General features: G+C 55.7%; 1 protein-coding gene across 2 annotated transcripts; it reads left to right on the top strand.

The window, feature by feature from the left end:
• The first annotated feature begins 109 nt into the window (after positions 1-109).
• On the top strand, positions 110-9,352 carry MBD6 (methyl-CpG binding domain protein 6). Of its 2 annotated transcripts, none has more exons than XM_036250883.1 (13): positions 110-159; positions 3,368-3,431; positions 3,604-3,740; positions 4,041-4,143; positions 4,272-4,434; positions 4,613-5,653; positions 5,838-6,499; positions 6,772-6,925; positions 7,091-7,260; positions 7,383-7,796; positions 7,901-7,953; positions 8,175-8,238; positions 8,385-9,352. In XM_036250883.1, the coding sequence occupies exons 3-13, from the start codon at positions 3,628-3,630 to the stop codon at positions 8,457-8,459; spliced, it is 3,012 nt and encodes a 1,003-aa protein (XP_036106776.1). In that variant the 5' UTR covers positions 110-159; positions 3,368-3,431; positions 3,604-3,627; the 3' UTR covers positions 8,460-9,352. The 2 variants fall into 2 exon arrangements, with proteins under 2 accessions (XP_036106776.1, XP_036106775.1); XM_036250882.1 differs by lacking the exon at positions 110-159 and adding an exon at positions 2,178-2,363.
• The last annotated feature ends 126 nt before the right edge of the window (positions 9,353-9,478 follow it).

Genomic DNA, 9,478 nt, shown 5'->3' with positions numbered 1-9,478 from the left:
ACCAATCAGAAAGTGGCACGCCAGTTTTAGCTCCGCCTCATCTCGTACATCCTCCACTCAGGAGCTCCACGGCACCGCCCCCATCACTCCCTTCTTCTTGGGGGTCGACGTCTTGTTGGACCCGGAAGTGGCTTTGGGTCACGAGGCTCCACGGAGGAGGTGAGTGAGTCATGCGCGCGCGCGGAAGGAGAGAGCTGGAGGGGGGATGGGAGGAAAGGGGGGCGGGGATGATGCAATGTTTGGCAACCAGTGTCTGCGCGCACGCGCAGGAGACTACGAGGGTGGTGGGAGGTGCGGGCGGGGCGCCAGCTCCTAGCACCCAACGGCCCCAACGGCTTTCAACCGTGGCTGCCTCTAGTCTGACGAGTGAAACCTCACTGTATCTTGTCTTCCTCAGGAGCTCTTGGTCCGCCCACCTGGCATTGGCCCCCATTTTACCTCCTCCGTAAAGGGCTCCCACTTTCCTTGGCCCTTTCCCAGCTAATAATGGGCACAAAGCCTTTTAAACCTCCCTCCTTTTAAAGTTTGCATCCGTCCGCCAGGATTGTCTACATCTCCAGTCTTCTTAAAGGGGTCTGATCTTTTAGCCCTTAACTACCAAAAAAAAGGGACTGAGGTACTTGAGTCTCCTTGGTAGTCATTTTCAGCTCCTTTCAGAAAAGCACCCTTAACTTTTATCTTGGTAAAGTTTCTAATGAGCCCTCAGCATGCCAGAATTCATGTTCTTTTCCCGGTAGGCGGGATTCCGTTTCCCCACTCATCTCCCCTCATGGTGCTCTGGTGCCCTTCACCAAAGACCAAGACCTGTCCTTTTCACTGTACCAGACAGTAAGTCCTATAACTCCCTGATGTGAGGAGCTGGGCACAGGCCTCCTGCCTCCTAGGTGTTTGGGCTACACTAGAGCCTGGTTGCCCAGGACATTACATGCACTTGAGCGTGACTGCCTTGGACTAGGCTGCCAGAAAGTCAGATTCTAGCTTTAGCTGCCTCTCACTGGCCAGGGATCCCAGTCCAGCTACCTAATCTCTCTGTGCCTCACCATTCATCATTGAAAGATAAGACATGGCCGGTTTGGCTCAGCTGTTAGAGCATCGGCCAGCAGACTGAAGGGTCGTGGGTTCGATTTCTGGTCAAGTGCATGTGCCTGGCTTGCAGACTGATCCTCGGCCCCAGTTGGGGGCCTTGAGCCTTGGGAAGGAAACCAATCGCTGTTTCTGTCACCCTCCCTCCTTTCCACTCTCTAAAAACTAATGGAAAAATATCCTCAGGTGAGGGTTAAAAAATAAAAGAGAAGTTGTGAAGGTAAAATGAGAGAACTATGAACTTGAAAATAGCTTGAACAAAAGTGAAAGACACCATGCAAAATTCGAAGTATTTTTCTTATGCCATTAGGTAGAAAACAGAGGCCATGTGGTGGCCTGTTACACATCCTGTCACACTTTCATGGGGACAGCCAGAGCTTGTCTAAGTAGAAACTGTCAGAAGGCTGGAGTAGCTGGATGGCAGGTTTGGTGATGATCTGACAGTGACAGGTCCTTGGCCAGGCCTACTCTGTTGCTCCAGTCCTCCATTTCCCCTCTGTAAATGGGTCTGGGGGTGGGTTGGACTAGATGCCCTCTCCTGGTTCAAAGACATGACCATATTGTCAGTGACAGGCAGAGGTCATGTGACTTGACAGGCCGAGGTCGTGTTGTGACATGCTGACCTGGGGAGGTGGGTCAAGTCCCACCCAGCATACTACTTGGGAAGCCTGAGGGGCGGGGCGGGGCAAGTCGCGACTTTCATCTTTGGGGGCTGGCCCCTCCTGGACCTGGCATTCCTGACTCCCCCAACAGATTGTGGGTTTGGAAAGGGCCCTCACCGGGGAAGTCTGGGATTGGTCATCAGTGGCCTGGGAAGAAGCTCAGATCCTTCCGCGGAGGGCGGGGGGGCCGCGTGGGGTGTTTGTTCTCTTGGGGATTAATGGGGGGTTGTGGGGGAGGGGTAGGCGCGCTCCCGCATGCGCACTGCGGCCCCTCCTGTTGGCTCGTCGTTGTCCGCTGGGCGGGGGCCCGGCCCCGCCCCTCTCCCGTCCGGGCAGCGGCGGCGGCGGCGGCGGCGACGGCGGCAGCGACGGCGGCGGCGGCGGCAGCAGCCTGCGCGGTGCCTTCTGGGAACGGAATCCCCAGGGCTGCCCCTGGCCCCCATGGCGCATGCGCGGGAGGCCGCTCGGTGATCCGCGGCAGCGGCGGCGGCGCTTCCTGCTAGGACCGGCTGGGGCCGTACCGGAGGCTCGGGCTCCACCGACCCTCCTCCCACTCCCTCCCACTCACCCTCTGGGCCGCGACTGCGCAGGGCGGGGCCGGCCGAACCATGGGCCGCGGTGAGTGCAGGGCCCGGCCCCCCCACTCCGCCCCTCCCCCTCCCCTCCCCTTCAGTCCCTACCCTCTGCCCCCTTCGCGTCCTCTCTGCCCCTTTCCCTGGCCCCATCCCCACTCCCCCGCCCTCACCTACTCCCACCGTTTCCCCCTCTTAACTGCTTGACTTTTGCCTTCTTCACCTCCCTCCTCTCAGTGCTTTGCCCACCCTCCGCCCGCCCTCTCCCCAAGTTCCTTCCTACTTCGTGAGCCTTCCCCTCCTCCCCAAGCCAAGGGAAGCAGGCTGGGTGACAGGGAGCCTTGTTATGAGAGGGAAAGTTTTGAAGCTGCCAGTGTGGGGTGGAAACGATGGTGAGATTGGGGAGGATACTTGCAGGTTTGAGGGGCGACCACACATATTAGAGAAGAATCCCTGTTGTAGCTAAGTCTGTGGAATAGGAGATGCTGAATCCCCTTGCCTTAGGCTTGGGGGAAAATCAGGAGCGTCTCAGGATCCTAGAGGAAGACAGGGCTGTGATTCCAACCTTTCTTAAGAAGACCCAAATGAACTAGATCAGCAGGGGGGGGGGGAGAGTTCTGTTGGTACCACCGGAGCAGACAGTTGGTCAATGGCCTGGTGACCTGTGGGGCAATCTGTACCTTTTATGTGATATTCCTGGGGGTGGGGGAGTGGGAACATCAGGGGCCAGACACTCTGGGAAACTTCCTACTGGCTTGGCATTATGAGAATTTGCCCACACTCCTGCGTGAAGTATTCTATCCTTGAAGGGACAATAGGACCCTGCTCTTTATAAGTCTAGGGATTGGGCTGTGTGTGATTCCTTGGTCCCTGGGAGTTGAGGCCTAGGGACTGTCCATGTAAAGGTTGGTTGTGGACTCAGCCAGATCCTTGAGATTCTTATGGGCACTTGCTTCATTTAAGGATCTTTCCCTTGAGAATATCTTGAACTGTTGTGCTCTCTTGAGTTGGGCAGAATCCTGACAGTCCCTTCTTTCTCCTGTCTTGCAGGTGTGGGCTAAGCCGGCGGCCCCGGCTTTAGACTGGACCCCACAATGTTTGCAGAGATGTTCAGGTAGCCATGGTGGGATGGCAGAGGGTCCCCCCCTCATTCTCTCGCCCAGCTCTCTGAGGACGATAGAATGAGTTCACTTGGGTCTCCCCACCTTTGCCTTCCTGGAGTGCTCCCTCAGGTACCCTACCCAGTTTAATCCTCCTAATGCCCACATGGTTGTCTGTGTTATCAGGCACGTGGGAGCTGATTACACACAATGAATGGGGGCAATGAGAGCGGTGGAGCAGACAGACCTGGGGGCCTTGTGGCCACATCTGTCCCCATCGGCTGGCAGCGCTGTGTTCGAGAGGGTGCTGTGCTCTATATCAGGTATAGATCCTCAAAGTTTCCCGATTTCTATCTCCAGGCCTTTCAATTGCCTGATCTCTCTCTCCTTTGCCACCTCTTAAAGCTCAGCTCTCTGGTACCCTGTTGCTCTCCTGTTCCTCCTTCCTTCCTCAGCCTTTTTGCTTGGTTTCTTTGAATCTGTTCTCCCTTTCTTTCTCTTCCCACATACCTTACTTACCCTTTGCCCTCCCTAGGAAGGTCTTTGATTAAGGAACTATCATTTAGGAGTGTTTCTTAATTCAATGTCAAGTAATCCCTTACTCTAACCCTGTTCACTCCCAGCCCAAGTGGCACAGAGCTGTCTTCCTTGGAGCAAACCCGGAGCTACCTCCTCAGCGATGGGACCTGCAAGTGCGGTCTGGAGTGTCCACTCAATGTTCCCAAGGTCAGAGTGATGAGGGGAGCCAGAGAGTACAGGGATAAGCCTAGAGACTTAAGTAAATCACTGCCCATGGTGTCTTTGTCACAGATTCCACCCCCTCAGGGTCCCTAGCCATGCCTTCTACCTTACAGGTTTTCAACTTTGACCCTTTGGCCCCGGTGACCCCGGGTGGGGCTGGGGTGGGGCCAGCATCTGAGGAAGACATGACCAAGCTGTGCAACCATCGTCGGAAAGCCGTTGCCATGGCAACCCTGTACCGCAGCATGGAGACCACCTGCTCACACTCTTCTCCTGGTGAGTCTTCTCTACTTTACAGGAGACTAAGGCCAGTTTAAGGGCCTGGAAGAGGAATGATGGGAGGAATTTTATGGGAGGGAGCAAGAAGGGTGGAGTGGGGATCTGCTTGGTGAAAGGATGGCACAGGGAGGTTGGGAATTTATGAGGCTAACCCATCATTTCTCATTTATTGCAGGAGAAGGAGCGAGCTCCCAAATGTTCCACACTGTGTCCCCAGGGCCCCCCTCTGCCCGTGCTCCCTGTCGAGTCCCTCCCACAACTCCACTTAATGGGGGTCCTGGCTCCCATCCCCCAGAACCACCCTCAGTTCCACAGGCCTACCCTTCTCTAGCAGGCCCTGGGGGGCTCTTCCCACCGCCAAGGCTTCCTGATCCAGTCCCCTCTGGAGGCAGTAGCAGTCCCTGTTTCCTCCCAAGGGGCAATGCTCCCTCTCCAGCTCCACCTCCTCCACCTGCCATTAGCCTCAATGCCCCCTCATACAACTGGGGAGCTGCCCTCCGATCCAGCTTGATGCCCCCTGACTTGGGCTCTCTTCCAGCTCCCCATGCTTCTTCCTCTCCACCTTCAGATCCTCCTCTCTTCCACTGTAGTGATGCCTTAACACCCCCTCCTTTGCCTCCAAGCAATAATCTCTCTGCTCCTACTGGTCCCCCTGGTCCTGCCACTCAGCCACCAGTGTCTTCAGCCACTATGCACCTGCCCCTGGTCCTGGGACCCCTGGGAGGGGCTCCTACGGTGGAAGGACCTGGGGCATCCCCCTTCCTTGCTAGCAGCCTTCTATCTGCAGCAGCCAAGGCACAGCGTCCCCCTCCCAGCACTTTACAGGGCCGAAGGCCCTGTGCCCAGGTGTCCTCAGCTTCCCACTCTTCACCCCGTCCCACTCAGCGCCGTCCCCGCAGACCCCCAACTGTATTGCGATTGCTAGAAGGAGGAGGCCCTCAAGCCCCTAGAAGGAGCCGTCCTCGTGCCCCTGCTCCTGCCCCCCAACCCTTTTCTCTCCCTGAGCCATCCCAACCAATTCTCCCTTCTGTGCTGTCCCTTCTGGGACTCCCTACCCCTGGCCCTTCCCACTCTGATGGAAGCTTTAACCTTTTGGGGTCAGATGCACACCTTCCTCCTCCCCCAACCCTCTCCTCAGGGAGCCCTCCCCAGCCTAGGCACCCGATCCTGCCCTCCCTGCCTGGGACAGCCAGTGGCAGCCTCAGCAGTGTGCCAGGTATGCAACTGAGTGAGTGTGGTAGAGCCCCTCCTCCCCTGAGGTGGAAAGAAGCAGCCAAAGCATCTAGGGGAGAGTTTAGAACTCTTTGCAGGTTTTCTGGGTTGGGGACAGGGAGGTTGGGTTCTTTGGACACTGAGAGAAAGAGCCTCCCATAAACTGAATCTCTTTTTTTCCTTTGCAGGTGCCCCTGCCCCACCAGCTGCCTCCAAAGCCCCTCTAGTCCCCAGCCCTGTACTTCAAAGCCCATCTGAAGGGCTTGGGATAGGGGCGGGCCCTGCCTGCCCTTTGCCTCCTCTGGCTGGTGGGGAGGCTTTCCCTTTCCCCAGTCCTGAGCAGGGCCTGGCACTGAGTGGAGCTGGTTTCCCAGGGATGCTAGGGGCCTTGCCTCTCCCTTTGAGTCTGGGGCAGCCTCCACCTTCTCCATTGCTCAGCCACAGTTTATTTGGCATGCTGGCTGGGGGAGGGGGACAACCTCCCCCTGAGCCCCTGCTAGCACCACCAGGGGGACCTGGCCCTCCCCTAGCCCCAGGCGAGCCCGAAGGGCCTTCGCTTTTGGTGGCTTCCCTGCTTCCACCACCCCCTTCAGACCTCCTTCCACCCCCTTCTGCACCTCCTAGCAACCTCCTTGCCTCTTTCCTGCCTCTGTTGGCCCTGGGCCCCACAGCTGGGGATGGGGAGGGATCTGCAGAGGGAGCTGGAGGTCCAAGTGGGGAGACATTTTCAGGTTTAGGAGACCTGCCCCCGCTACTGTTTCCCCCACTTTCAGCACCCCCTACCCTCATAGCTTTAAATTCTGCGCTGCTGGCTGCCAGCCTGGATCCCCCCTCCGGGACGTCCCCTCAGGTGAGTGGGGGGGGGTGTGTGATTGGGTGGGACAGAACAAGAGGTAGAATCAGAAATGGGAGCTAGGAATCAAAGGCCTTCAGCTTTATGAGCTCCTCCTCAGGGCCGTGGGGGAGGGCTTAATGCTTGGCTACGGGTAGGACAGCTGTGAGAACTGGGTCTGTATTTAATAAGCATGGCCTACTTCACGTGAGGCTTCAGTGAGATTGTATATGTGGAAGTACTATAAGTGTATGGAATACTCATGTGTTATAACCATTCTTTAACCTTAGCCCTGTGTCCTGAGTGCCCCCCAACCTGGACCACCTACCTCCAGTGTCACCACGGCAACTACTGACCTGGGAGCCTCCTCTCTGGGCAAGGCCCCCTCCAACTCAGGGAGACCCCCCCAACTCCTTAGCCCTCTGCTGAGTGCCAGCCTGCTGGGTAAGTCTGAGGGGAGACACTAATGAAAGAGAAGAAAGGAAACAGTAAAAATTGGGAGTAGCAGCTGAATGAACTGGAGAAGAAAGTCTTTGACCACTGGGTAAAGCCTGAGAGAATAAGATTTGTTGAACATAATCAGTTTGCCCTGACTTTATAATTTAACAGGTGACCTGTCTTCGCTGACCAGCAGCCCTGGAACCCTCCCCAGCCTGTTGCAGCCTCCTGGCTCTCTTCTCTCTGGCCAGTTGGGGTTGCAGCTCCTCCCTGCGGGGGGAGCTCCTCCACCCCTCTCTGAAGCTTCTAGTCCCCTAGCCTGCCTGCTACAGAGTCTCCAGGTGAGGGTTTAGGGGTATGTTTGTTATGAATTTTTTCCCAAACTGGTAATACGGGCATTCTGAGTTACAAAGCAGAGGGACTGTATTTGAGACTGACTGAGACTTTATTTTTTTGCCTGCAGATCCCTCCAGAGCAGCCAGAAGCCCCCTGTCTGCCCCCTGAGAGCCCCACTTCAGCCCTGGAACCGGAGCCTGCTCGGCCTCCCCTTAGTGCCTTAGCCCCATCCCACAGTTCTCCTGACCCCCCAGTCCCTGAACTGCTCACTGGGAGGGGGTCAGGAAAACGGGGCCGGAGGGGAGGAGGGGGACTTAGGGGCATTAATGGTGAGGCAAGGCCAGGCCGGGGTCGAAAGCCTGGTAGCCGGCGGGAACCTGGCCGATTAGCCCTCAAATGGGGGGCACGTGGTGGCTTCAATGGACAAATGGAACGGTCCCCAAAAAGGACCCACCACTGGCAGCATAATGGGGAGCTGGCTGAAGGGGGTGCTGAGCCCAAGGATCCATCCCCTCCTGGGCCCCATTCTGAGGACCTTAAGGTAAGTGCAGAGTGATGGAGGTCTGGCTGAAGGGCTCTGAGGAAATGGCTGCAGCCATGGTGCCTTTTCTTAACTTTCTCTACACACAGTCCATCTTTTCTCAGGTGCCCCCAGGGGTAGTCAGAAAGTCTCGTCGAGGCCGGAGGAGAAAATACAAGTGAGTGTTGGGCCTACTGTAATCCTTGCCTTTCCTCACTTGCTGGGTTTATAGAAATGGCTAAAGAATAACTTGGCTTTCAAAAGAGCAGGTATTTATTTGAATATGTATAAGGACATTATGCCTTTAACTGTCCAAATGTACAGAGTTTCCCACCCAAACTCTGAAATTCACCTGATGCTTGGGGAGGTGATCTTGATTATCTGTGCCCCTTATTGCAGCCCTACCCGGAACAGCAATAGCTCCCGCCAGGAAGTTACCTTGGACCCCAGCCCCACAACCCGAGTAAGTGTGTGTCAGTGGGTGGGTAGGAGAGGATATATGAGGGATGAGGCAGGAGAAAAAAAGGGTTAGAGGGAGTGGGGAGAAAATAAAAGACTTCTTGATACCTAACTGTTTGATCACTTCTTTCAACTTCCCCTTTTGTATAGGCGGCTGTCCCTCTGCCTCCCCGGGCCCGCCCTGGCCGTCCTGCCAAAAACAAGAGGAGGAAACTGGCCCCATAGCAGCCATACCTGGAGCTGGATCTGACCCTGATTGGGGAAAGCTGAGTGCTGAGCCTTGGGAGCCCCTGCCAGCCACCTGCACCTGTGGACAGTGGGTGGGGGCACTACTCCCCACTCAGAGCACAAATGCAAGCCCTTCCCCTACAATCCCATCCTGAGCCATTGCAGGGGGTAGGGAAGCTCACCCCCCCTCCCCCCCAAAGCCATGTCACTGAAAAGGCCTTGGGGGGGTATATGGCCCGCTCCCCACCAGGCTAAGGGGAACACCCCCTTCCCCAGGTCTTTTATTTAAGTTATTTTTGCACAAATGACTCTTTTATATTTAATTCGACTTCATTGCCTCCCTTCTTGAAGCCAGCAGGCTCAGTTTACAAACCTGTGAGCTACTGTTGGCTGCTGCCCTCCTTCCCAGTGAAAGGTACAAAGCAATAAGCATCATGTATTCTCCCCTCACCCCTCCAACACCCCTGTCTCTGGCTCAGGTTGCTCAAAGCACAGATCCCCTCTTACCCCTGTCCCCAGGTTTGAAACACAGCCTCATATCAAGGTGTAGCCAGCTTCCATCTACCTTCCTCTGGGATAGAAAAAGGGGGTAAGGGGGCAAAGAGAGCCCTCTGGGACTCTCCTCCCATACACACTACACTGCCCCTTCTCCCCCGCCCCCATCAAAATGCTCAGAGACGTTGTGATGATGCGACTGAGGATTATGCAACGTGGTCCAACCGGAGCGGCCAGCATGACCAGCTGTCCAGGGGCTGCCTCCTGCCTTTTCTTTTGTAAAGACAAGACCCTTGGGAGTTTTAATTCTGTTTTGTACTTGCCCTGTGGGGCCTCCACTGCTTTTCTATGGGAGATACTCTTAATTTAACAGATGAGAATATTTTGAAACTCTGGCTCTGACTCTGTACTCATTTTTTTCCTTAGTTCTTTGGTATGAACAGGTTACAGTTTAAATCCTTTTCTTGTAGTAGAGAGTAGTTGACTGCCTATTATGCTATGAATGTCTCAGTGCTGCCTCT

The sequence above is a fragment of the Molossus molossus genome, unplaced genomic scaffold, assembly GCF_014108415.1.
Source record: "Molossus molossus isolate mMolMol1 unplaced genomic scaffold, mMolMol1.p scaffold_m16_p_10, whole genome shotgun sequence".
In the NCBI taxonomy this organism is placed as follows: Eukaryota; Metazoa; Chordata; class Mammalia; order Chiroptera; family Molossidae; genus Molossus; species Molossus molossus.
Note: the sequence above shows the minus strand (reverse complement) of the source record. Positions and strands in the feature narration are given on the sequence as shown.

Coding starts and splice junctions, on each gene's coding strand:
- MBD6 (XM_036250883.1), top strand. CDS start 3,628: ATGAATGGGGGCAATGAGAGCGGTGGAGCAGACAGACCTGGGGGCCTT. Junction 4,144..4,271: donor GTCCACTCAATGTTCCCAAG/GTCAGAGTGATG, acceptor TCTACCTTACAG/GTTTTCAACTTTGACCCTTT. Junction 4,435..4,612: donor CTGCTCACACTCTTCTCCTG/GTGAGTCTTCTC, acceptor CATTTATTGCAG/GAGAAGGAGCGAGCTCCCAA.